General features: G+C 41.2%; 3 protein-coding genes across 9 annotated transcripts in view; 1 reads left to right on the top strand and 2 right to left on the bottom strand.

Annotated features, from left to right (window-relative positions):
• The window catches only part of LOC100387335 (olfactory receptor 2B11), a 103,129-nt gene that overhangs the window by 28,696 nt on the left and 46,743 nt on the right, over window positions 1–27,690 (bottom strand). For 5 of the 7 annotated variants that reach the window (XM_078357072.1, XM_078357071.1, XM_078357074.1 and 2 more), the window contains one exon: window positions 21,861–21,942. The exons of 1 other annotated variant lie outside the window; for it this stretch is intronic. The gene's annotated coding sequence lies outside the window, so the exon portion shown is untranslated. Of the gene's footprint in view, window positions 1–21,860; window positions 21,943–22,312; window positions 22,395–27,690 lie in introns of all 7 variants that reach the window. One more of the 7 variants, XM_078357076.1, reaches the window with a different exon arrangement.
• OR2C3 (olfactory receptor family 2 subfamily C member 3) lies at window positions 7–21,854 on the bottom strand. The gene is given in 2 exon segments (XM_035281428.3): window positions 7–1,081; window positions 1,084–21,854. Coding segments are annotated over 2 exon segments (1,125 nt in total). The 5' UTR covers window positions 1,721–21,854; the 3' UTR covers window positions 7–593.
• The window catches only part of GCSAML (germinal center associated signaling and motility like), a 29,297-nt gene continuing 24,490 nt past the window's right edge, over window positions 22,884–27,690 (top strand). The window contains exon 1 of the mRNA XM_003735264.6: window positions 22,884–23,082. Within this exon, the coding sequence (XP_003735312.1) occupies window positions 23,054–23,082 (29 nt within the window). The 5' untranslated portion in view covers window positions 22,884–23,053. The remainder of the gene's footprint in view (window positions 23,083–27,690) is intronic.

Here is a 27,690-nt window from a genome sequence, read left to right as displayed (position 1 = left end):
CTGTGAATTTTAACGAAAAGTTATTTACAAAAAGTGTCATTTTACTACCTCTAATTTTAACATACATCAGGCACTTCAGAACATCTAGAAGGAATAGGCATTTCGAAAAAGCTTAGCGTTGTTAACTATCTATACAGAAGTGAGCAGTAAAATGCACACAAAACAATGGATAGAATATGAAAATGTCTTGTAACCATGAGCTGTGAGGACTAGCAGGTCTCCCGCAACTCGACAGCGTTGCCCAGGACGTGCACCTGCCGGCTTCGTGGCCTAAACGTGTGGCCGAGCCATGCCCCTGGAGCTTCCCTCGTCCTCCACAGCCTCACGGCCTCAGAGTGCATTCTGGTGGCGCCACGTTTCCTCCAAGCTCACCCCAGGCGCAGGGCCGAGGACTGGGAGGACGCGGGGGGCTCCGGTCTCCCCACATACTCCCAGCATTATCAGAGTTTATTATCCATGGAGGGTCCTGGAATCCACCCCCTTAGCATACTGAGGAACAGATGTATAACAACGAATGAAGTTTACAAAACAAGATGACAGTCAACATGTGTATATACAGCAAAACCCAACAAAGACAAATTAAACTGTGATAATTAACAAACAATACATGTATTTTCTTGGTCTGGAAGTGGTGTGAGCACACTGCTTTCAGATTTCCATCTACCTTGAACGCAAACAATGTTAGAAGAAAACGACATCCCAAGTACCCTGTCCTCCAAGGCCAGTTTGCTCGATGTGAACTTGATGTTCCTCCTCAGAAGGGGCCGGAGTCTCTCAATCAGTGCCCGTAGGCCTGCAGAGCCGCAGCAGTTCTCTAACACGGTGTGCCGGAGGGCGTTCCTCAGGGTGTAAACAAGTGGGTTCAGCGCAGGAGTAGCTACGGTGTAGAAGAGAGCTATGAACTTGCCCTGCTCATGGGAAGTACTCCTGGCTGGCTGGAGATACGTGAGCACGATGCCCCCGTAAAACAGGAACACCACGGCCACGTGGGAAGAACAGGTGTTGAATGCCTTTCCCCGCCCTTCTGCGGACTTGATCTTCCACACGGCCCGGGCAATGTGGCCGTAAGAGACGAGGATGACCCCAGAGGCAGGACAACGAAGACAAAGCTGGCCAGGTGCGTCTCCACCTCATTGAAGCTGGTGTCCACGCGAGCCAGTTGCATGATGAGGGTCATCTCACAAAACAAGTGGTCGATGCGATTGTTCCCACACAGCGGTAGGAGCATGGTGAGCGTGGAGCCCACCACGCTGGTGGTCAGACCCCCCAGCCATGAGGCCAAAGCCAGTCCAAGGCAAAGCTGTGGGTGCATAATGACAGTGTAATGGAGTGGCCTGCAGATGGCAGCATAGCGGTCATAAGACATGGTGGCTAGCAGGACACACTCAGTTGCCCCCAGCCAGTGGGAGATATAGAACTGGGCCACACACCCTCCATAGCTTATGGCTTTCCGTGGTCCCCACTGGTGGGCCAGGAGCTGTGGGACAATGCTCGTGGTGAAGCTAATGTCCAGGAAGGAGAGGTTGGCTAGAAAGAAGTACAAAGGCGTGTGGAGGTGCATATCCACACAGGAGAGCAGAATGATGATGCCATTGCCTGAGATCGATACCACGTAAAAACCCAGGACAGCTACAAAGAGGACAGTTTCTAGTGAGGGTCGTGCAGAGAAGCCCAGGAGGACAAAGACTTTTGGAGAACTCACACTGGCTATTTCCATCATAGTATGCTGGTGGTGGGGATCACATGGAGTGATCTCATCAGTTAGCGAACATTACAAGTAAATTTTATTTCATTTTATCTTATTCTCTTTTAGAGACACAGTCTCACTGTGTTGCCCAGGCTAACCTCAAACTCTTGGGATCAAGCAATCCTCCCACCTCAACGTCCTCAGCAGGTGAGACTACAGACATGCCACCAGGCCTGGCTAAAAGTAAATTTTATACCCATTGTTTTCAAAAGCACCCACTCAACGCCTCTGTGGATGGCATTGTATTACCTTCCTCAAGGCTACTTTGAAATGTATAATAAAAGACTGGGGGGTGTTTATTATCTGGGGAAAAAGGACATTCATGCAAAATCCTTAGCACTTTTTAAAAAAATTGAAATATTACTGATAGTAGCAACACCCAGAGTCAACCTAAATGTTTAGCAATGAAGGGTTAACCAGGTAGAAGGTGGTCTTCATGTGATGGACCACTGAACAGGCATTGAAATTGTGCCCTCTCAAACCCCACAATCCTGCAAATTTTTGCTGCCATTAAATATATGCAGTTTTTTATCCCTTCTCACCACCTCTGCTACTGCCACTCTGGCCCATCTTGCCATCACTTATCATCTGAATTTTGATCTAATATTCTGGCTTATCTCCCTGCTTCTCCTTTGCTCCCCTTCCAAGTACTCTCAAAAAAGTGTTGGGGCTCAGAAAATGATACCCAAAATGAAGGCCTCAGGAGCAAAAGTTTCTCTTTCTCCTGCTTTGTCTTCCCTGGCCCCTCATTCTACCCTGAGGCTAGCCACAGAAATTAGAATCCCTCGTCCCCACGTCCCCACGGTGACTCATAGAAACCATAGGCCCTTTTCCTCAAAGGCAGACATAAAACCTAAAGTTGTGACTCTACCTCTACCTTTCTATGCTAAAACTAGCAGTCAATAAATTATCTGACATATCTTATTGGATTGTAGGTCGTAAGACCTCCATTCCAGAGAGGTCTTACTCCATACCCAAGAAAGAAGTGCCTTATACCCCAGAACGAAGGCACACTGCGCAGAGAGGCCAAAAAGAATCTCACAAAAGGGCCTTGCTGGGCTTCTCCGCTCGGTCCATCAGCATTAGATCACGCCCTTCACGTTTAATCGCATTTCTACACAGCTGTCCATATGTCTTTGAACCCAAGGATAAAAATGGAAAGTTTCTCCTGTATCTTTGGGTTCTCATCTGAAGGCTCCTCTGTCATGTAAAACTATGATCAAATAAGCTTGTAAGTCTTTTCTCCTACAAATCTGCCTTTTGACAGCTGATTTCCATGAAATTTCAGAGGACAAAGGGGAAATTTTCCCTCATGCCTACAAAAGCAATCAGAGGATTACATTAAGACATAATATGATCATGTCAGTCGGTTGCTCGACACCCTCATTTTCTGGGTACAAGGCTTGCAGTTTGCCACACTCGAAGTGCTTTCTCCACAAGATATCCACACACCCCTGTTCTCACCTTCTTCAGGTCACTTTTAAAAGTCACCTTCCAACGGAGGCCCTCTGTCACTGAATTACACAATATTGAAAACCCTCACAGCTCCCTGCTGTCTCTTTCCTGAATTTTCTTTATGTACGGTAATAACTTATAACAAATAAACCACTCTTATTTCTTTTGTTTGCTGCCTGTTTTGTTCTATTAGACCGTAAATTCCTTGGAGCCACAGTTTTCTCTTTTGTTTACCTCTGAGTCCCCAGTGTCTGACCTGCAGTGGTCCCTTAACCAATATTCATGGATGTGCATTGTGAAGCAGGTTGCTAGAATGGCTCTGTGGGGTGGGAGAGGCAGGACTAGAGTAACATAAAGGCATAGTGGAAGGACTCAGTGTAAACCTTCAGCAGTGTTGTCGGAAAAAAGCTCTTGAAACTGCCAGAGGCATGCAGAGGGGTCCAGACTCTCTTCTGTTTTCATACAGGTGGAATAAAACAAACTATCATTTAGCAGGGGGAATGCATAAAGTCAGAAACTGGACAATTTCAGGGTGCTTCAGATATCCCTGAAGACCTCTGGGGTCCTTCTTTGCAAAAACATTAATTTATTCTAGCCTGTATTTTAAAAAGAAGAATCAATCCTGAAGTTAAAATTCCCCATTGTAGTTGGGGGACAGAGAAGCTGTGAACTTAACTATCAGCCCCCTTAAAATCTCAGAGTAGAATTTACCTATCCTTGTAACTGGAAGTCAATCAAACAACATAGACATGAACAGACACGCACATTCACAGTTTTAAAAATACACGTAGGTTTTCCATTGTGCATATATAGAAACGGAGCTCAGAAAATTCAAGGATTGCTAATATTTACATGTGGAAGCTGTCCCAGTGTGGACTTACTGTGTTGGAACACTGAGACAGTTCTGACCTGTATATAGCAGGCCAGGGGAGCATCAGTACTGTGGGAGACGTCATCCGGGAGAATACATTCCAACCTCCTCCAAATCAGGGAGGCAGGCAGGGGGTGGTGGCTCACACCTGCATTCCTAGCACTTTGAGGGGCCGAGGTGGGGAATCACTGGAGCTCAGGAGTTTGAGACCAGCTTGGGCAATACAGTGAGAGATTGTCTGAACAAAAAATAAAATGACCGAGTGTGGCTGTGTGCCTGTAGTCTCAGCTACTTGGGAGGCTGAGGTCGGAGGATGGATTGAGCCAGGAGATTGAGGCTGTAATAGGCATGATTGTGTCATGGCACTCCAACCTGGGCAACAGAGCAAGACCCTGTCACAAAACAACAAAGAAACAAATCAGGGAGGTTGTTGAGACCTGTCAGAACGTGGATGTTTTCATCATGTGAATGTTGGAGAGATGGATTGGGATTGGGATAGTTAGGTACAACTGAGTCAAAGTGGGTGTGCTATATGCAGAGTCACTGCAGAGGAGCTGAAAAACAACAGGTTAAACTGACAGCTGCATCATGACCCGTGGGTGTAAGTATTATATCCCCTCTGTGGAGAGATAAAACTTTTAGCTCACAGTTGATAGCATGTGGAAAATGTGTAAATGATGCCAAGAGAGGAACCACAAGGTCACTCATAAGGTAATAGTTTAGTAAAATTTTTGAGGAAAAAGAGATCTTTGTGATGATCTATTTCTAGATATGTTTAGTAACTTATCTAAAGCCCCAGAGCTGCTTAGTCATACTGGAGCTATACCCACGATATTCAGATTCTTAGTACAAAAATAGCATTTTCAGTAAAGGAAGAGTTTTGCTTACCCACAGAGATTCACCAACATTGTCAAAATTAAAAACTCACTTTTCAAAATGCAACCGTATTCCAAGCACTGTGCCATTAAGACAGAGATAGTATTCTGAAAGTTAAGGAAACATCTTGACTTCAAATTCTGCCCGAGTTAACTATGTAGCCACAAGCTGTGTCCCAGAGCATAGGCGAGCTGCTAAAATATCAAAGGCCACATGAGAAAATCAGATCATTTCAATGGACCAGTGCTCATCAATCTCAATGGAAATCACCAGAAATCTGAGCTCCCAGTTTACCTTCAACACTTAAATCCCACAAACAACAGCAACAAACAAACAAACGGCAAACTCCAAAACGTCACTCACTAGTGAGGAGCCAGCAATGTCTCCATTTGTGCAGGCTGGAAACCTTGCAAAATGGGCAATATTTTATTCCAAGGACTGATAACATTCATGAATTCAGTGCATGTGGCATTAAAAAATAGGAGATTAGCCAAGGGATTTTAAAGCACCTCAAACAGTGGAAATCTCTAAGTCCGTCGTAGCAGACACGCTAGATTCTGTTCAAATTCATGTCTGTAGGGCACATTCTTAAGTATTTAAATCACAATGGGATTGAACTAGAAGAAAGCACTGAAAATGTTTTGTAAGAAAACTGATAATCAAAGGAGTGAGAATGGCTCACAGTGTTTCCAGAATGAAATTATACGCTGATTCCAAAGGGCGAAGTCTTACATAAAGTCCTTAGAATTATAAGACATTGATTGTAACCCCTGGAGCCTTAAGGAGGGAGCCTGAGGGTGATGGTATATATCAGGGGAGGGAGTCAAAGCAGAGGGAAAAAGCTTTTGGGATTTCTTTCCCTATTGGGTAATTATAATTTTATCGTAATACACACAGAGAATGGTTTCTTTTTTTGACTAGAATGTTATTTTAGGCTTGTATACTGCCAAACTGCTTAGAGAGTGTAAGGATTAAGTCTCTCTATCATGCAGTGGGGGAGGTAGTCAGATACTTGTTCATTCTATTAATTTTGGCATATGCTGCTATAGACTCTTTTTTAAAAAAAAATACATTGATTTTATTACTGGTGTATACATCAGAGATAACGTTTTTCCTAATAGGTTAAATTTATTTTTATTTTGTTAAAATACAGATAACACATAAATTTACCATTGTAACTATTTTAAAGTGTGGAAGTCAGTGGAATTAAGTTCTTTCACAAGACTGTACCATCACCTCTATTAAGCTTCAGAAGGTTTTCATCACCTCGAATGGAAAACCTGGACCCATCAGACAGTCAGTCATTCATTTGCCAGCTCTCCGCAGCCCTGGAAACCACTGATCTGCTTTCTGTTGGTATGGATTTTCCTACTTTGGATATTACATATACATGTTGTGTCTGGTTTCTTTCATTTAGCATGATATTTTCAAGATCTATGTTGTAGCACGTGTCAGTACTTCATTCCCTTTTATAGAGGAATAATATTTCATTCTATGGCTCTACCACCTTTTGTTTATTCATCTGTTGACATACACATTTGGGTTTGTTTGTTGATGAATACTTGTTTCTACCTTTTGGTTATTGTGAATAGAGCTGCTATGAACATTCATATACAAGTTTTTGTTTGAACTCTGTTTTTAATTATATTGGGTATACCTGGGAGCGGAATTGCTGGATCTTATAGAAATTCTACAAACAACTTCTTATGGAACCAGCAAGCTTTTCTGCAACAATTAAACCATTTTTACATTCCTACAAGCAATTTGTGTTCCAGTTTCTCCACGGCATCACCAGCACTTGTTATTTTCCACTTTTTTTTTTTTTTTTTTTGAGACGGAGTTTCGCTCTTGTTACCCAGGCTGGAGTGCAATGGCGCAATCTCGGCTCACCGCAACCTCCGCCTCCTGGGTTCAGGCAATTCTCCTGCCTCAGCCTCTATTTTCCACTTTTTAAAATCTGTGTTTCCCTTTTATGGCCATGATAGTGGATGCAAAGTGGCATCTCATTGTGGTTTTGATTGGTGTGTCCCTAGTAGCTAATAGTGTTGTGCATTTTAATTCCTTGTTGTCCACTTACTTGTCTGCTTTGGAAAAATATCCATTCAAGTCTTTTGCCCATTTTTTTGATTGGATTGTCTTTTTGTAAGTGTTCTTTATACACTCTGAAAACTACACCTTTATGAGATATAGGATTTGCAAATATTTTCTCTCATTCTGTGTATTGTCTTTTAAGTTTTTTGACAATTTCTTTTTGATGAACAAAAGTTTCTAATTTTGAGGAAGTCTAATTTATCTATTTTGTTGTTGGTATTTTTTGGTTTTATGTCATATTTAACAAACCAGTGACACTTCCAAGGTCATGAAAATGTACTTTTAAGAGCATTATCATTTTTTGCTCTTTCTTTTAAGCTTTTGATATATTTTGAGTTACTTTTTGCATATGCTGCAAGGTAGGGTCCAACTTCATTCTTTAGCAGGTGTCTATCCAGTTGAGTTGAACTGGATATACAGTTGAAAGGATTATAGTTTCTCTATTGACACCCTTGTCAAAAGTCAATTGACATAAGCCCATAGATATATGGGCTTATTTCTGTCTATTCTTATGTCAGTATCAAACTTTTAATTATTGTAGCTTTGTACTAAGTTTTGAAATCAGGAAGTATGTGTCCTCCAACTTCCTCTTTTTCTGTTTCAAGATTGTTTTGGCTAGTCCAGGTAACTTATATTTCATTATGAATCTGGTAATTTTTTTTTAATTTTTGTAAAAAATAGCCATTGGGTTCTTTTGTGCATTAGTTTATTGACTCAGTTTTTGTGTTACGTGTGGCTCCTTTAGGATTTTTTATATTTAAGATCATGTTACAGACTAATAAAAATAGTGTTATTTGTCTCTTTCCAGTTAGGAAGCCTTTTATTGACTTAGGTTGCCTAATTGCTTTGTCTGGAGCTTCCAGTACGATGTTGAATAGAAGTGGTGAAAGGAAGCATCCTTGTCCTGTTCCTGATGCTGTGAGGGTAGGCAGTTAGCCTTTCATAATTGAATGTAACATTAGCTGTGGATTTTTTTTTTTTTGAGATGGAGTTTTGCTCTTGTTACCCAGTCTGGAGTGCAATGGCGCGATCTCAGCTCACCGCAACCTCCGCCTCCTGGGTTCAGGCAATGCTCCTGCCTCAGCCTCCTGAGTAGCTCGGATTACAGGCACACGCCACCGTGCCCAGCTAATTTTTGTATTTTTAGTAGAGACGGGGTTTCACCATGTTGACCAGGATGGTGTCGATCTCTTGACCTCGTGATCCACCTGCCTCGGCCTCCCAAAGTGCTGGGATTACAGGCGTGAGCCACTGTGCCCGGCTAGCTGTGGATTTTTAATCTGTGGCCTTTATCATGTTGAGGAAGTTCCCTTCTTGTATTACATAATTTTATTTTCATATATTGAAAATACCTTTTTATTCATGGAATTCCACTACCCTTTTATTCATGGAATAAATCTCACTTGATCATGGTATATAAACCTTTATGATTTATATTGAATTTGGTTTCTTGCTAGGTTCTTTTTTTTTGCTAGCATTTTGCAGAGGATTTTTGTAATTATCTTTATAAAGTATATTGTCTGTAGTTATTCTTTGATGTCTTTGCCTGTTATACATTTTTATGTAAAGTATGGGAAAATACTAGTTCACTCTATCTATGTATCTATCTATCTATCTATCTATCTATCTATGTATCTATCTATGTATCTATGCATGTATGTATGTATGTATGTATGTATGTATCTATCTATCTATCTATCTATTTTCCTTCACTTACACAGGCCCACCATCATGTGGCACGCTGTGGGGCTGGGCTTTCTAGGTGCATTGTTCTGTTTAACCCTTATGAGTGATATCTATTTATTTTACGTGGTAGCATACATGGGTGGGATGCGGTGGTTTGTTACACAGGTAAATGTGTTCCATGGTGGTTTGCTGCACCTGTCAACCCATCACCCAGGTATTAAGCCCAGCATCCACCAGCTGTTTTTCCTGATGCTCTCCTACCAGCTGCCTTCCCCCAACAGGCCCCAGTGTGTTGTTCCTCTCATGTTTTCTCATTGTGATATTTTTTATTTTTCTAGAAACGGACTCTAGTTGCACCATAGCAAATTTATGCTTACCTTTGTGTAGTAAAAAGATCCTGGACTGGCACAATTCCTAAGAATTTGGCCCCTGCAATCAGTCAGGTCGGGGTTTGTGCATTGCACTAACTTGTTCTAGTAGTCAGAGCACTAGTGAAACCTGTTAAAATTACTTGGCTTCAGTTTTTGCATTTGTATATTAAAAGGTTTGCAAAATGTGATCCTAATTCTTAAGCTCTGTGAGGGTAAAGTTTGTGTCTGTCTAAATAACTATTATGTTCCCTGTCGTCCTAATATATGACTTGATACCTGGCATGCTGACAGCATCTAATAAATATTATTATTATTCATTATTATTACAAGTCAATGAATGAAGAATTCTGCATCTAGTCTGTTAATTGGTATGTATAGTCATGGAAAGTCAGTATTAAATTATGTGACTGACAGCCTTCCGGCTACAAACAAATATGTCATTTTGCAACAACAATAATTTTATGTAATCTTTGAGTCTTTCCTGAATGATTCAAGTTGCTCCTAATGTAACTGCACAAATAACTGTTATTAACTCCACGTCACAGATGAGGTCACTTTGAATGGGTAAGGGACTTGCTCAAGTTCACATGGCTATTGAGTTGTGAAGCAAGAATCACGCACAAGTACCAGTTCTATTTACATTGCTTTAAAGGAATATTTGAGGCTGGGTAATTTATCAAGAAAAGAGGTTTATTTGGATTATTGTTCTGCAGCCTATATAGGAAGTGTGGTGCCAGCATCTGCCTCTGGTGAGGCCCCAGGAAGCTTACAATTATGGCAGAAGGCAAAGGGGGAGCCTTTGTGTGTTACATGGTGAGAGACAGTGAGCAAGAGACAGGTGCCAGTCTCTTTAAACCAGCTACCTTGCTTGTGAACTAATAGAAAAGGAATACAATCATTACCGCAAGGAGGGCACCAGGCCATTCACAGGGCTCTGCCCCCTGACCCAGACACCTCTCACTTGGCCCTACTTCCAACACTGGGAGTCACATTTCAACATGAGATTTGAACAGGACAAATATCCAAATTATATCAACTCCTAAGTAATATTCTTTCCTTAGTAATGTTGTCTAGTAACTAGTCTAATGGGTCCAAATACGAAACATATTCTGAAGATGCTCTGAATTCTATTCCTGGCCAGCACCTCTATGCTACACTTTAGATTCATATGTGTAGTTGCCTATACTACGGCTTCATTTGGATGGTGTTATGAACCAAATTGCGCCCCATCCCTATTCATATGTTGAAACCATAACCCCCAATGTGACTATATTTGGAAATAGGGCCCTTAAGGAGATAATTATGAGTAAATGAGTTTATAAAAGTGGCAGCCTAATGCCATAAGATTGAAATCCTTATAAAAAGAGGAAGAAATATTAGCTGTCTTCCCTCTCAACCTATCCGACTCTCTCTCTCTCCACAAGTGCACAGACGAAAGGCCAGATGAGGACACAGCACGCAGGCAGATGGCTGCAGTTGGAAGAGAAGCCTCATCAGAAACCAACCCTGAGGGAACCTTGATCCTCAACTTCCAGCCTCCAGAACTGTGAGAACACATTTCTGCTGTTTGCTGCTACCCAGTTTGTGGTATTTGTTATGATATCCCGACCTGCCTAATACGGACGGACAGCTGATGCAAAGGTCCAATGCATCACTTTAGGAAATGAATCCTGCTCTACACCCGACCTTCTCCAGCTGCAGCCTCCTCTTCTCAGGTGATGACAACTCTTTTATTCCAGTTGCTTAGTCTAGAAGCTCGGAGTCCAGGTGGCTCCCAACCAGGCCTGTTCTGCCAGTGGCACAGTATGCCAATCACTGAAACTGTGAGCTTTGCAGCAGAGAATGAGTTCATTTATGAGGCAGTCAACTGAGAAAGCAGGAGAACAGGTCTCAAATCAGTCTCCCTGAAAGTGGGATTTTAGGGATATTTATGAGATTGAGGAGTAAGGTGGTCCAAGGTGTGGGAAAATGTGATTGGGGCAGGAAAAAAATGAGGTAATCGGTAAGCTGCTCAAATATAGTCCAACTTCATAGCTCTTCATAGCACACACATTCACAAAATGGTGTTGTTAACACGATCTGAGGGTGGAGTTTGGGCACTGTGACATGAAAAGGTCACCCCTTGGGCATTCATGCAGGCCCACTGGGAGAGATAGTGGTTTCAGCTAGCTTGAACTGGACAAGAGTTGACCCCCAGTTCCTGAGAAAGAACTTAAGCAATGGTTGCTGCAGTGACCTGTATGTGAGAGATGGTATCTGTAAGGAAACTGGTGGAAGTTTTATTATGTATCGCTTAGCTGCGTGACTTTTAGCTTTGTAAATCTTAAAATAAACTAGAAGCAAGCCACCGACTAAAAGCAAGCGACTAAAGCCAGGGAGCCACGTCAAGTTTGGGCCTAATCAGGGGAGCCCTTGTTCTCAAACACTGACCTCTCTAATTTCCACATTCTCTGTTCCTCACGTAGAATCTGTCTGCAAATCTTTTTGACTCTACTTTTAAAGATATCTAGATTACAATCATTTTTACAACGAGTCACCCTGTCTCAGCTAGATCGTTTGTATTAGAATCACAACCATTTTGCTTCAAAACACTTCCCTGACTCTGTTTCGATAGTCCATGAGGTACACACCGTCTGCATACCCATCACCCTCCACACCCATCACCTCTCTGATCCCACTTCCCACCACCTCTCCCACTCCTCCCTTCACTTCAGCCTCACGGGCCTCCTTGACCCTCAGACACGCCAGGCTCCTGCCGGCTATGCTGCTTTTATCTCTGCCAGTTCCTCTGCCTAGCATAGTTTCTATGTCTCTCTTTTTTCTGACATGGAGTCTCACTGCAACCTCTGCCTCCTGGGATTACAGGCACCTGCCACCACGCCTGGCTGATTTTTTGTATTTTAATGGAGACAGGGTTTCATTATGTTGGTCTCGAACTTTTGACCTCATGATCCGCCTACCTTAGCCTCCTAAAGTGCTGGGGTTACAGGCATGGGCCACTGTGACTGCCAGTTTCCATCTCTTCAGAAGAACTTGGCTGAGGCCTTCCATCCGTCCTTAAGCTTTACCTCAGAGGCATTTTCCCTGATGCTGTTACTTGGAATTGTCTAACTCACCCTTTTCCTGCTTCTGCTCTATTTCTCTGCGAGCGCTTTCCCCACTGATTCAGGCATTCTATATAAGTGTCTTGTTCTGTCAGAACAGAAGCTCCTGAAGGCAGTGATGCCGACCTTGGTGCTTGTGCAGCCCCAGTTTCCGAGCATGGGCATGAAGACGCGGCTTAATAAACGAATGCTGATGAGTGAGCAAATGTGCTGAACTCAAGGTGGGGGCAGCAACCATGGCGGGGGGGGCGGTGTAGGGGGGAGATGCACGCAGCCAGTGGAGGAAGGAATCTTCACTTTGTGCAAACAAGCAGTCTTTCTGCACCTCGCGAGGCTGGTTAGAAAAGACAAGACGGGCCGGGCGCGGTGGCTTACACCTATAATCCCAGCACTTTGGGAGGCTGAGGCGGGTGGATCACAAGGTCAAGAGATCGAGACCATCCTGGTCAACAAGGTGAAAGCCCGTCTCTACTACAAATACAAAAATTAGCTGGGCATGGTGGTGCGCACCTGTAGTCCCAGCTACTCGGGAGGCTGAGGCAGGAGAATGGCTTGAACCCAGAAGGCAGAGGTTGCAGTGAGCCGAGATCGTGCCATTGCACTCCAGTCTGGGTAACAACAGCAAAACTCTGTCTCAAAAAAAAAAAAAAAAAAAAGAAAAGAAAAGACAAGACAAGACTGTACTCTGGGTTTTGAAGTCTCTCTTCTCTTTTCAATTCATGTGGAATACGATCACTCCACTACCAAGTATTCGTCATTCACACATGTACTAAACTGCAACTACCTGCACAGAAAAAACTCAAGAGTGCATATGCTCATTTTTATACATTCTTCATTTCTGTTTAGAAGACACTGAATTCCTGAGTAAAACTGTAAGATAAACCGATTGCTGAAAATAATTTATTTTTTCAAAAATAAAACAAATATTCTTTTAAGTGATAATTACACTACTCAATACTTTCATTTTTTTCACTCAGGCATTTCTTTACCTATTTGGTTATAGTTTTGTCTAAATATGTATTGTTTTAAGTTAAAATACTGTGACTATTTTCTTGCAAAAGTCTTTTTCAATTTGGGAAAAAGTCTTTTTCCTTGACTTCTAGGAAAAAGTCAAGTTTTCCTAGAAGCTATTAAAACCAAAAGGAAATGCCTCTTGCTACAGCAATGCATTGCTTATAATTAATTTCTTTTGGCAATTTCTCAGCAATTGAGCTTCTCAGAAACCAAGTTTCTATGGTATATCCTTGAGCAAAGCAGTGGGTTTGGCCGCCCAGGTCATATAGATCACAGTTGGTGGGGCAGAATATTGAGGACTAATTCAGCTACTCATTATATGTCGGTATTTTCAGCACGATTTCATCATGGTCCATATGGAGTACTCAGTCTAATCTCAGATGGCTGAAACTGGGGTGCAGATGAAACCAAGGTGGAGCCCAAATAAAAAATCGGGTCTCCTGGACACAGCAAATGAATGGTGTTTTCAAATCAAACTCTAAATCAAAAAAGACACAGACACTCCAAATTTGAGATGTTGGCCTGAAACTCAGCTGCTTCTTGAAATAGAAAACCCTTAGGTGAGTAGTAATAGGGATTTTTATTTTTAAGAGTGGTGGAGGACTCTTAGAAAAGATGGATAGAAAAACTTGGCTGCGCACAGTAGCTCATATCTGTAATCCCAGCACTTCGGGAGGCCAAGGTGGGAGGATGACTTGAAGTCAGGAGTTTGAGACTAGCCTGCCCGACGTTGTGAAACCCCATCTCTACAAAACATACAAAAATTAGCCAGGCATGGTGGTGTGTGACTGTAGTCCCAACGACTTGGGAGGCTGAGGTGGGAGAGCTGCTTGAACCCAGTAGGCAGAGGTTGCAGTGAGTGGAGATTGTGCCACTGCAGCCCAGCCTGGGCAACAGAGTGAGATCTTGTCTCAAAAAAAAAAAAAAGAAAAGATGGATTGACAAACTAATAACAAATAAATATACTTGTGTTTTCATACTGCAACTTATTTTAGAAAAAAATGCATGCCACGCTGGGCATAGTGGTGTATACCTGTATGCACTGGGGAGGCTGAGGCAGGGGGATCATTTGAGCCCAGGAGTTATAAGCTCTAGCACGCTCTCATCATGTGTGTGAATAGCCAGTGCATCCCAGCCTGGGCCACACAGTGAGACTTTGTCTTTAAAAAAAAGGAAGAAAGAAATAAAAAGCAAAGATAATGAAAGAGAATGCATGCCGGTATGGTATCTTCAGTGCAAAGCAACAGCTTGTAGAATACTGGTGGTCCAAGGAGCAGCGATGGAAAAGGCGGAAGGAAATAGTTGCACAGAAAATCCTGAAGTGGTTCAGTCAGTTTTTGTAGGTATATTTTGTTCTAAACTTTGCATTTTTTATGTACTTTGAGTGTCCAAATACCGCAAATACAAGAGTGACTTGCTGTCTAGGTTTTTGGTTTATGCAAACCTTAGATTTTCAGTATCAATAAAAATCTTTAAATTTTACATGCTATGTACTCTATGAAGGGAGACATTGTAAATTTACCTAAACTAAGCCTCAAATAGCTTTTTATTTTTAACTACAGTATTTAGTCACCCTTGTGATATGAGAGCTCCTCTTTGACAAAGAATGGCATGCATTTAGCAAACAACAGCTTCTAATTTAATGACTATTTGCCTAGAGCTATTAAAATACGACTTAGTCCAAAATAAAATCACCAACAAGAATATGTAAAATACATAGAAAATTTAAAAATAAAATTTGCCCCGGATAATCAGTGGAGGAGTAATTGTCTATAATTAGTTGACAGTAAGCTGCATGAGCTCTGGTAGAATATGGAGAATTTGAAGGCCTCTTTCATTAACTGAAGGCTCAGTGGATCTGCTCACAGGAGTGAGCTGATTACCATTTTGAAGATCATAGCATAAGTACACAGGAGGTAACTTACATCTCTTTCTGTCCACTCCCATCTACAGGTCACAAAAATTAACTTTTTATTTTTCATTCTTTGTGTTGCGTTTGTGTATGGCAAAGTGTGATGAAAACTGTGTGAATTAGTTTGGTCAGGTGTCCTTAGCAGAGCACCACAGACTGAGTGGCTTAAACAACAGAAGTTAATTTTCTCACTGTACTGGAGGCTGGAAGTCCAAGATCAAGGTGCTGGCGGGGTTGGTTTCTTCTGAGGCCTCTCTCCTTGGCTTGAAGATGGCTACTTTCTCATTGTGTCCTCATATGTTTGTGGCTCCTCGTGTCAACTTGTATATCCAAACTCCCCCTCTTTCTAAGGACATCAGTAAGATTGAATTAGGACCCTCCTAGGGCCTTATTTTAACTTAATTGCCCCATTAGAGACCCTGTCTCCAAGTACAGTCACATTCTGAGGTCTGGAGGGTTAGGAATTCAGGAGGGAAACAATTTATTCCATAACACTGTGATTCTTCAAGTTCGAAAGCTTACAACTCTGGTCAGTGTCTTAAAAGAGAAGTATTCCAGTTAGTTATGACAAGATCCAAATCTCCTATTTATGCAATGAATACAGAAATAATGTAGCCCTTGATATTCGAGGAAACAAAGTTCATGTAGAGACAGCTTCATATCTGTGTGCATGGATGTGCACACTCAGATACACACAAATGCAATGTATGTTTGTCCTGAATCTTTGCTGAAATGCAGACAGTGGTATCTGACTATGATGTGGTCGACCTGCAGAACTCCAAAAACATTCTTCTAATGCAAGCAATTCCATCAGAGCTCCTTGGTGCTTGGCTGACTTATTTGATTGCTTTGCTGAAAAGACGATGTTCCCATGGACTTAACTGAGGCCTAAAGTAAAAATGCTCATCTCTAGTCCAGGGATATACACAAGGATTTTTATCCTGTAGTAAATGTTGCATCTTTCCCAATGAGAACCTTTTCAATCATGTTCTTCCCAATAGATCACAGTCTCGTGACCATTGCCACAAGTTCAGTACAAATCACCCAAACCAGATCCTTCACTGTCCCGAATCCACTGTCCAGAACATGATGCTATGCATTAATATCTTTAATAACTCCCTCTGGACTCAATTCCCTGCTATCCTCCAGGAAGAGGAGGAGATCAACCACCACCTGCGTTATGCTTCCTTTCCTGTGACTTAAAATAGCAAATCAGGGACCTACGGTGGGAAAGGTGAATGATGAGAGTAATCATTTGCATGAGGTGTTTCCACACTGTTCTTTGATGCTTGCTCAAGGCCAGGGCATGAATAGCACAGGCATGGCATCCTTGGGGAATATTTGCAATTGCAGTTTTGTGGGATTGCAGGATGAAGTATTAGAAAGAGAGTTTTGTATACTGCTCTCTGAAAGAACGTGCACATTTTACTGAGTGGAAACTGTATAAGGCAGTGTAGTTACAACATCTAGATTCTGTGTTAACAGGTTTTTGAAGGTTAGTTAAATTGATGACCATAGTTCATTTAGTCAGAGATGAAGGATTATTTTGTGATTTTAATGAGCGAAGGATACATCTTGGTCTTATGGTAGTGGATTACATGACTATTTTTTTCTCTGTTAATAATCACAAATTAAGCAAAGTGAGAGTCAAACTAAAGACAATTCATATACTATGAACACCTCTTAAGTAACAAGTACTGAATGCAAAGAACGTATTTCCAAAAAATAGCCAATGCTTTTGGGACAGTCACCGTGTAGAGCTGTAGACCAGAATAACATGAGGAAGCATGTATTCTGAAACCAAATATCTGCCCTTGGCTTCTCTAACTGCAGGATCTACTCAGCAGCAGAGCCAGCAGGGAGTGCCAAGCTGGCCTTACTGAGTCTCATTGCTAGAATCAGCGCCCTTGAAATATCCATTATTTGGATATAATCAAAGGAACTGTCTCTAGTACAGTACGTCTGCCAATTGGAAGCATAAGAACAAGATATTCAAAGGTATTATTAAGCATGTGTCAAAGCACTCGTTATTGATATATTAGTATTTATTATTTCAGTAGTCTCCCCTTATCAGTTACCTGAAGTGCAGAACAATAAGGTATTTTGAGAGAGACAGAACACACATTCACGTAGATTTTATTACAGTGCATTGTTGTAATGGTTCTATTTTATTATTAATCTCTTGTTGTGCCTAATTAATGAATTAAACTTTATCATAAGTATGTATGTATAGGAAAAACAGTACATGCATGGTTCCATAGTATCCATGGTTTCAGGCATCCACTGAACTGGGGGGGTCTTGGAAATTATCCCCATGGATAAGGGGAAGACTGTACTATAGTAATTATTACAGACAAAGCAGAAAGACAAAATAGCTGGTTCTAAAAAGAATTTGAATAGGGACTTACATATAGTTATTCCAGAAACAAATATCAAAATTAAGATTACTAAACTATATATAAATGCATTTTACTTTCTACTTTTTTATCTTCTACTTAAATCAAAACTACTTGCTTCTCTGCCAGCCCTAAGTTATTGGTAATAATGTATCCATTTCTGCAGGTTAATCTCTAATCTTATTAAAAAAATTTTTAGAGACAAGATCTCACTCTGTTACCCAGGCTGGGGTGCAGTGGCATGATCATAGCTCACTGCAGCTTCAAACTGCTGGGCTCAAGGGATTCTCCAATTTCAGTCTCTGGAGTAGCTGGGACTGACTACAAGTGTGTCTCGCCCTGGCTTAACTTCTAATCTTATGTGAACAAGAGAACCTTTATAAGTTGCGAATTCTTGGTGTCAAAGAATTAAAACAATGAGCACCAGAGCACTGAAAAACAAGCTGAGTTGATCACTGATAACTGATGGGACCGCATGTCACTAAAAGAAACACATCAAGAAGGCTGCTGAGGTGAAAACTTCATGTAAAGTTGTAGAGAGAGCTCACAATGGCTGTGCTGATGAAAGGTCCAAATTCTGCATACGTGGAAGGACAGAATGAGGCCCCAGATCTGTAGGCAGTTTGTTAAGCCGAATTGTATCGTTTATCAGTCAGGAAAACATTTTTAGTTAGGTCCTGATGCTAAAAGAGTCGGTAAATAAGACCTTTCCAAGTTTTTCAACACTATTAGCTTTGTGTTTTATATCCTTTGATGTTTCTGTTCACATAACAGCTTCTGCTGGGCAGCTGCAGGTAAGATAAACACAACTCTCAGCTATGATATATTTAGGCTAGTGGTGTCATAAAGAGAAGCCTCTTTTTTACATTTGCAAATATATCGTGACCACAAAGATACAATCCCCACAAGTTCCACCTGAGGATCAAATAAGTTAATGAGAAAAGTCTTGTCTGGGCAGTGTGGCTCACACCTGTAATCCCAGCACTTTGGGAGGTGGTTGGATCACTTGAGCCCAGGAGTTCAAGACAACATGGCAAACATGGACAACACAGAAAAATGCTGACTCTGCCAAAAAAAAGAGAAACAACAATTATCTGGGCATGGTGGCATACCCTGTAGTCCTAGCTACTTGGGAGCCCAGGGCAGGAGGATCACTTGAGCCCGGGAGGTTGAAGCTGCAGTGAGCAAAGTTCACACACGGCACTCCAGCCTGGGCAGCAGAGTGGGACCTGTCTTCAAACAAAAAGCAAAACAAAACAAAAACAAAAAAGAAAACTTTTCATATGAAATAATAATAAATAACCAAGCAATCATCATTTTGCCTTTTGCCAAATTTGAGGTACTTTTTTTCTATCCTTCACTAAATATAACAAGATTTAAATGTAGTCAAGCAATGACATTGAAAACATTTGAAGCCAAATATCCTGTTTGGTGAAATGTTAGCTTTTCAGTGGTGAATTCTCATCTTATTGGTCATTCATTAAAAATGAAATAATGGAGTCACATCTGAGAGTTTGTTTCTCTTCCCTGTACTTAAAGAAGGAATTGGTTTTGGTTCCAGTATTACCTGAGATGAGAGCGACTAGCTGTCAACAGGTATGCACTGTTTCACCTCACATGCTTGGTCAGGCTCCGTGCCTTATAGAAGTGACTGAAATAAGATCTCCCACACCTCTGGTGCACGACTGCTGTTGTAGATTTAATGTTATGAATATGTACAATTTCTTATACAGGCAAATTTGCCAGCTAGTATTAAAAATTATAAGCACTGTCAACAATACTAAGTCAAAATTTATTTGTAAGAATATTAACTGTAGCATTTTTGCAACAGAAAAACTGGAAATAACAAAAAAAACTGGTTGAAAGCAATCATTATGATGATTATACAGAGGGGTACTTTGCACCCATTAGTAATGATATAAAGGAAATGTATTTAATCATAGTCATCCTAATGGGCATGAGATTTCTCATCATGGTTTTGATTCGTATTTCGCTAATGATTAGTGATGTCGAATATCTTTTCATAGACCTGGTGGCCATTTGTATGTCTTCTTTGGAGAAGTGTCTATTCAGTTCCTTTGCCCATTTTCAGAACTGGGTTATGTTTATTTATTTATTTTTGCTATTGAGTTGTGTGAGTTCCTTAAATTTTTTAGAAATTAATCCCTTATTAAATATATGGTTTGCAATGTTTTCTCCCACTCCATATGTTGCCTTTTCGCTCTGATTGTTATAGCACAGCACCTACAGTTAGAAACAAGATACTGTGTACTTAACAATTTGTTAGGAGTGTAGATCTCATGTTAACTGTTCTTACTACAAAAAGAAAAAAGAAAAAGAAATCACAAAGAGATACAAGGAAACTGTTGGAGATGATATGTATCTTTATTACCTTGACCATGGGTAACATAAATGCATGCACATGTCCAAACTCACCAAATTGTGTACATTAATTATATTCACTTTTTTATATATCAATAAAGCTAGGAAAGAAAGAAAACAAATTTTTGTTTGTTTTGATTTTTCTAATGATGGAAGGGTCTTGCTCTGTAGCTCAGACTGGAGTACAGCAGCTATTCACAGGCCTGATCATTGCACACTATAGCTTCCGACTCCTGGGCTCAAGCCATCCTCCTGCTTCAGCCTCCCAAGTAGATCCGACTACAGGCACATACTACCACACCTGGCTGAGAAAATGGCCTTTGAAATGCATTTAATGGCACGAAAACACTTATGTGGAAAGGATGATCCTAGTTTTGGAAATTTTAAAACCAGTGGGTGCATGTTTGTTTTCACAAAGCAAAGATGGTAAAGGTGTGCATTGGAATTCACAAGGGCTGAGCGTGGTGGCTCAAGACTGTAATCCCAGCACTTTGGGAGGACAAGACAGGAGGATCACTTCAGCTCAAAAGTTTGAGACCAGCCTGGGCAATGTAATGAGGCCTTGCCTCTACTGCAAATTTTTAAAAAAGATTAGCTTGGTGTGATGGCAAACACCTGTAGTCCCAACTACTTGGAGGCTGAGGAGGGAGGATCGCTTGAGCCTGGGAGGTACAGGCTGTGGTTGAGCCCTGATATGCCACTGTGCAGCAGCCTGGGCAACAGAGCAAGACCCTGCCTCAAAAAAAAAAAAAAAAAAAAAAAAAAAAAAAGGCACGAGAGGGTAGTTGAAGGTAGTAGAATTCTGGGTTATTTAAATATTTTATTTTTCTTGTATTTAATTTTCTACATGGCACCGAGAATGTAAATCAAGTTGAATATCGTTCATGTCTTTGTTCTCAAACAGCAGCCATAGCCATAATCATGGCAGGACACCTACGGCTTCCTAAGACTCTTTCACGTACCCCCTATTCGTTCAACCGAAGGAGAACTCGAGTTCCAGGAGATTTGTTTACCAGACCAATTTGTGCTAGGATGGGACAGATGGGAGTTAGAGATGCTGAAAAAGGGAAAACCTTTCGTGTTACCACATTTCTGTCATTCAGTGCCTAAAAACCAACGTGGACCTACTTACTTGAGCATTTGAGGATTAATGAGCTTATTTGTGAGTAATCAGAGTAAGAGAAAGAAAGGTTTATTTCAGTAGCTCTCAAATTTTAGAAGGGAACAGGAGGACCCCACCCCCGAGAGTTTATGATTCAGCAGGTTTGAGGTGGGGCTTGAGAATCTTCATTCCCAACAAGTTCTCAGCGATGCCCCTGTTTCTGGTCAAGGACAGCAGTGGTGGAGCACCCTTCTTAGTGCCTTGCTGCTCTGTGGATTGGCTGGAGTGGCATCACCTGGGAACTTGTTAGAAAGGCAGAATACTGGGCCGGGCGCGGTGGCTCACGCCTGTAATCCCAGCACTTTGGGAGGCCGAGGCAGGTGGATCACGAGGTCAAGAGATCGAGACCATCCTGGTCAACATGGTGAAACCCTGTGTCTACTAAAAATACAAAAATTAGCTGGGCATGGTGGCACGTGCCTGTAATCCCAGCTACTCGGGAGGCTGAGGCAGGAGAATTGCCTGAACCCAGGAGGCGGAGGTTGTGGTGAGCCGAGATCGCGCCATTGCACTCCAGCCTGGGTAACAAGAGCGAAACTCTGTCTCAAAAAAAGAAAAAATAAAAAAGAAAGGCAGAATATTGATCCCAGTTAGAAAGAGTCTGAATATGCATTTTAACAGGATCCTCAGGTGATTTTCTTACATGCAGAAGTTTGGGAAGCAGCACTTTCATATGTAGGTTGTCAAATACGAATTAGATAAATCATAAATCTGAAATGGGGTGTGTGACACTCCTGCTTGTAATATATTTTTCTCATGTTTATGACAGATAAATAAATAATACAAAACTTACAAATAATTATAGAGCACTCCAGACTCCTGAATTTTGCTGCTCGTTAACAGTCACTGAAACTTCCTCAGTTCTGATTTCCTCACTGGGGAAAAAAAAGGTTCAAATAGGTGAGCATGTAGTTTCTAAATCCAGCAAATAGATTTTGTGTTGGTTGGAAACTGAAGAAAATCAACCACCTGTGGAGCACAGCATTGGGCAGGAGACACTGTGAATAAGCGATTTCAGTCTCCTGACAGCAACAGCCAGAGTCAGCTGTTAGCTAATCTCCTGCTGCTGATATTGTGGCCTTGAAATTATCACTAGAACCAGCTTGTGCTTTGTGGCTCTGGTGGGCGGCGTAGGGGAGGAAGTGGGGGACCAGATGCTGGCAACAGGTCTTCCAGGCCCTGCGTTTTCCCCATTGTGGAGTTAGCCTTCCAGCTGACAACCAGAACAATGGCTTCTTAACCTACCCCAAGTAATTTTGATAACCTTCTGTTCTCATGCTTTGTTTTCCTCCTTCTTTCCCATCTTGTCTTTGGGAGTATCAGACCTCTGAGGAAAGGATATTGACATTTGATCCGATTATCATTACCAGAGTTGCAAAGAGAAATTTTATTTCTAACTTTGTTTTTTTTTTTTTTTTCCCAAGAAGAGGTGTTCTCTTTGTATGTTTGGAAGAGGACAATCTATTTGGAATCTCGAGATCTCAGATCTCCACACTGTAATGAACAGTGTGCCTAAAAAATCATGAATCTGGATTTATCATTTCTATTCCAGCAAAAACGCAACTCTCTTATTACCATTCTTGTGTAATCTTATTATGCTCATTTCTGAGGAATAGGGAAGTCCTTACCTTGTTTGATCTTGCAATACTAGAATTTCCTTGAAAGCAAAGTGAACCTGGAGTGTTAGATTCACTCATGTTTCAGCCTGTTTTTTTCCCACTGTACGCCCACGTGTGTGCATGAGCGTGCATGTGTGTGTAGGCATGCGCACACACACACTCACGCTTTCCTTTTCGCCTCCCCTTTTGGGCTCTTCCTGCCTTCTCTATCACGCCCAGGCCCCTGGCAGCTTGTGGCTGGCAGGGGCACAAACCAGTGGTCAGATGCAACGTCCTGCCTCATGCATTTTGCCTCTTGGTGCTTTGTTCAGAACTTCCCCAAGTAGAGTGAAACTCAGGAGCTAAGAAACCGAGTCACCGTGAAAGGATGGGAAATTATCTCCTGCGAAAACTCAGGTGAGTCTGGACTCTGGGTGCCGCCTTTCTTGGGAGAAAGAGAACAGAGATAGGGAGGCTGGACACATGCATTTGTAAGGGTGTGCTTCAGGAAGGCTGAGCTTGAAGACAGCACCCTTTCAGAGCACACAGTGATGCTCGGTTGACTCCTTCTCTTGCCTTACTCTCGAACCATGATAGGATGCTAGATGTGGAAAACTAAAATACTGGATGCTATGTCACATTCAAATTTCAGAAGAACAATTTTTTTTAGTAAGACTGCCTCATATAATATTTTGGGCATTATTACATGGGTTGTATTTTACTAAAAAGTTATTCATTGTTTATCTGAAATTCAAATGTGGCAGTGCATCTGGTATTTCATCTGGCAACCCTAGACAATTGCCACTTGAATTTTTCTGCTCCTTTTTCTCTTTATGTGGGTGCAGAGCTCGCCTTCCCATCTATCAGCTTTGTGGGTTGGTATGAGAATGAACTGTCAGGTTCTTGCAAATTATGGAGGCAGAATATGCATTTGAACGCTTTTGACCTTAGTCACACCTTTTTTTGGTAATGTTTGGCCTTATACTCTTCCAATACTTCATAACTTGTAGAGTGTATACAGATAACAGCAATTATTGTTCTTACATCTTGCTTCATCTTAAATGACCGAGCGTACCACATCCCACCCCTCTGTCCACTTTCCAGTCCCCTTCCAGACAGGGTTGCTTGTGATGTGACTACAGTGATACGCCCATGGAAAAACTCTCATCACGCCACTCCTGTGCTCCAGTGGGTGCCGTGTAAAACATGACTGGACGAAAAGGATATGACCTAATGCTAATGGACTGAGTGGAAAATCGCAGGAAGTCTTGTTCTGTCTGTTTAGATTCTTTTTGACCTCTCTGTGCAGCGTTCCTTACTTACGAGTATGGGGCAGAACACTCTCTGGAATGGGGGTTTACGACCTATAGTCAAACAAAGTAGGTCAGAGAAGATGTCTTAGTGAGGCAGCAGATTGTCTTTCCCACACCTGCTAGTTCATGCCATCTCCCTCGACCGGGTTAAAGAGCACTGCTGTCCCTTGACTTCTTCATTTAGTCTTTCAGTAACTTCCTATTTCTCAAAGAGCTTAAGGGTTTGTGGATGGGGAAGGGCCATCACAGTCAGGATGAGGATGACTCTGGGCAGTAGACGGAGGAAAAATGACACAATTGTGCTGAGAGGTAAATTCAAATATTTATCCTGAAGAAAAAAATGCTTCCCTTCTTTTAAAGTTAATCAGGGTTTATGGAAAGCCTATGTAAGACAATGGTCTTGATCTCAATAAAGAATTAAACATGGAAAGAAAATAGATATGGAAGCAAATTTTAAAAATGGATAGGCCCCTTCAAAGAACATAGTACCTGATCACTCCGACTCAGCTTTAAGAAAATAGAGATTATGTGGCTCAGATAATCAAAATTACGAGAAAATTAAAACTTGTCAAGGTTACCTTTGCTATAAAATTATGAATCTCACGTGTAATTTATGAGGCCAAGTCATCTGTCATTTCTGTTACACCACAATAGCTCCTATTTCAGATTAGGCAGATGCTAATGTGTTCTGTGTAGAAGAACAAACAGTGCACTATAGAAACAAGAGGAAGGAAGGAATGGAATTCTGATTTGGGATAGCAGGAAGGAAGGACATGTTTGAGGAACTGCCATTTGGATTGTGTTGTAAATGTTAGGCAGACTTACAAAGTAGGAAAAGACAGTCCAAACAGAAGGGACAAACTGAAAATGTGTGAGGTTCAAGTATATGGTATTACTATCAATAGGAGGACACACTGTTCAGAGATGACTCCAGAAGCAGAAGAAATTGAGAATGAAGTTGGGGGTCTGTTAATGAAGGTCCTTCAAAGGCACATAGGAAGCGACACATGAGTGAACATTTATAAGCTGGAGAAAGATGCAGTGTGGCATGCATTTTAGGAAGAAATATCTGTCTTCAGTGAGTATGGAGGAATGACAGAGATATAGACCGTTAACAAGCTCTTAAAATATACCAAGAATGATGTAGGGGCAATGGGAAAACTTCCCCTTTGCTCCCTGAAGGTTCTCTGAAATCAACTGAGAAAAGGCAGATTAATTGGACAAAAGACATACAAATTTATTGATCATTGTTTTATGCGACACAGGAGCCTGAGAATGAAGACCCAAAGATGCAAAGGAAACTGTCCATTTCTATGCTTAGGTTCAACAGATTATGGATAGCCATGTAGAAATGTGATTGGACGAAAAGGATATGACCTAATGCTCATAGACTGAGTGGAAAATCGCAGGAAGTCTTGTTCTGTCTGTTTAGATTCTTCTTGACCTCTCTGTGCGGCGTTCCTTACTTATGGGTGTGGGGCAGAACACTCTCTGGAATCGGGGCTCATGACCTACAGTCAAACAAAGTAGGTCAGATAATTTCTTTATGGCTGGTTCTTACACAGAAAGATAGAGGGAAAGTTAGAGTCACCTTACTCATTATATGTCTGGCTTTGGACAAAAGAGGTTCTGGTATGAATCACCTCAGGGAAGAGGGATTCTAATTTCTATGACTAGCCCTGGGGAGGAATGAGTTGCCAGAGAGAGGAGGGCAGGAGAAAGAGAGAGCTGCTTCTGAGGCCTTTATTTTGAAGTATCATTTTCTGAGCCCCAACAAAGAGATGGTAAAGAGCTGAAACTCCTAAGAACTACCAAAATGAGGAGGAAATTCAGTAAATGCATTCCCAGAGAGTCGCCTTGGAATTTGTCAGTCATTTGGATCACAGATGTGGTGTGAGAAGAGGCTGGAGAATGGCCTCCACGACACTGATGCAGAGAGCCTCTTGTGGCTCTGACCCTGCTTGTCAGAGGCCTTACCTTGGGCAGTGCCTCATTTGCAGCCTGATACTTGGCTGCCAATGAGTCTGGGGAAGGTAGCTGCTGCTTTCTAGTCTCTCTGGCTAGTGAGAGGGTGACGTAAATGTTGACATCGCCATGGGCACTGTCCATCACACACTCTCTTTAGTTTTTATTTCAAAATTGATTTAGTTCTTTGAAGACTTTATCCTCCCGTATAAACTTTTACACAAAATCTGAATTTGTGTATTTTATCAAAAGCGCCAGCCTGAACTTTGATTGGGATACCACTGTGAATATACAGATGTATTTGCAAACTTCTATGTTTATGCAGATATACTATTAATACTCCAATCAAAACAATTATTTACAACTACATTTATTTAAATATTCCTTAATGCTTTCTAATAGTTTAATTTTTTGTTTTTCTTTTATTCTTTGTTAGATTGATTTCTAGATACCATATGCAACAATAATAAATCTATGAGTGGCATTTTTTCCTAGCCCGTTGTTGTTGGAATCTTATTGAATTTTGCAAGATGATTTTGTATTCACTAGCCTTGTTCAATTTCTCATTTTTTTCATGGCTTTTAAATCCTAGTGAAATTCATAGAAATTTTACATAGTTTACATTGTTAATATATCATCTATAAAGTTAAAGATTTTTCTGGCAACTCATTCCTCCCCAGTTGTAGCCATAGAAATTTTACATAGTTAATATATCATGTATAAAGTTAAAGATTTTTCTACTCTTTTTCATTTCTTATAAATCTTATAGGTACCTTTATCTTATTTTATAGCATAATTATGTTTAACAATGTCAGAATTCTTAGGCATCCTTGTCTTATAACTGATCATAATTTTTTCCCTAAATTGTTTTCATTAAGTTTGCTGTATATTTTTGACATTTATGTTTGGCATTAATGTTTTTGGCATATTGCCTCTATCAAAATAAGAAAATTCTACTTTTTTTTCTAATATGTAGAAATGCGACTTCACTGTGTTGCCCAATCTGGTGTTCAGTAGCTATTCACAGACGCAGTCAGAGTGCACTACAGCTTTGAACCCCTGGGCTTAAATGATCTTCCTGCCTCAGCCTCCCAAGGAGCTGGGATTATAGGCATTCACCACTGTGCCCAGCTCTTTTGAGGGTTTTTATTGTTAATAAGGACCAAACATTATCAAATGCTTTTTTTTTTTGAGATGGAATTTCGCTCTTGTTACCCAGGCTGAAGTGCAATGGCGTGATCTCGGCTCACAGCAACCTCCGCCTCCTGGGTTCAGGCAATTCTCCTGCCTCAGCCTCCTGAGCAGCTGGGATTACAGGCACACGCCACCATGCCCAGAAAATTTTTTGTATTTTTAGTAGAGACGGGTTTCACCATGTTGACCAGGATGGTCTCGATCTCTTGACCTCGTGATCCACCCGCCTCAGCCTCCCAAAGTGCTGGGATTACAGGCTTGAGCCACCGTGCCCGGCCCAAATGCATTTTTAAACTATTGGGATAACCTCATGATTCTTCTCTTAGACTTCTAAAGTGGTTAATTATATTAATAAATATTTTTGCTGACTACCTATCCTTAGATTTCCGGGATAAAACCCATTTGATTGTGCTGTGTGCCATTTTACTATAGTTTTAGATTTAGTTAACTTATATTTTATTGAGGATTGTTGCATCTATTTTCATGACTGAATTGGACCTGTGATTTTTAAAAAATTTGACTTATTTAATTTAAAATTAAAGCTTACCAATCT

Source organism: Callithrix jacchus, chromosome 19, assembly GCF_049354715.1.
Source record: "Callithrix jacchus isolate 240 chromosome 19, calJac240_pri, whole genome shotgun sequence".
NCBI lineage: Eukaryota > Metazoa > Chordata > Mammalia > Primates > Cebidae > Callithrix > Callithrix jacchus.
This window is presented reverse-complemented; position numbering and strand designations above follow the sequence as displayed.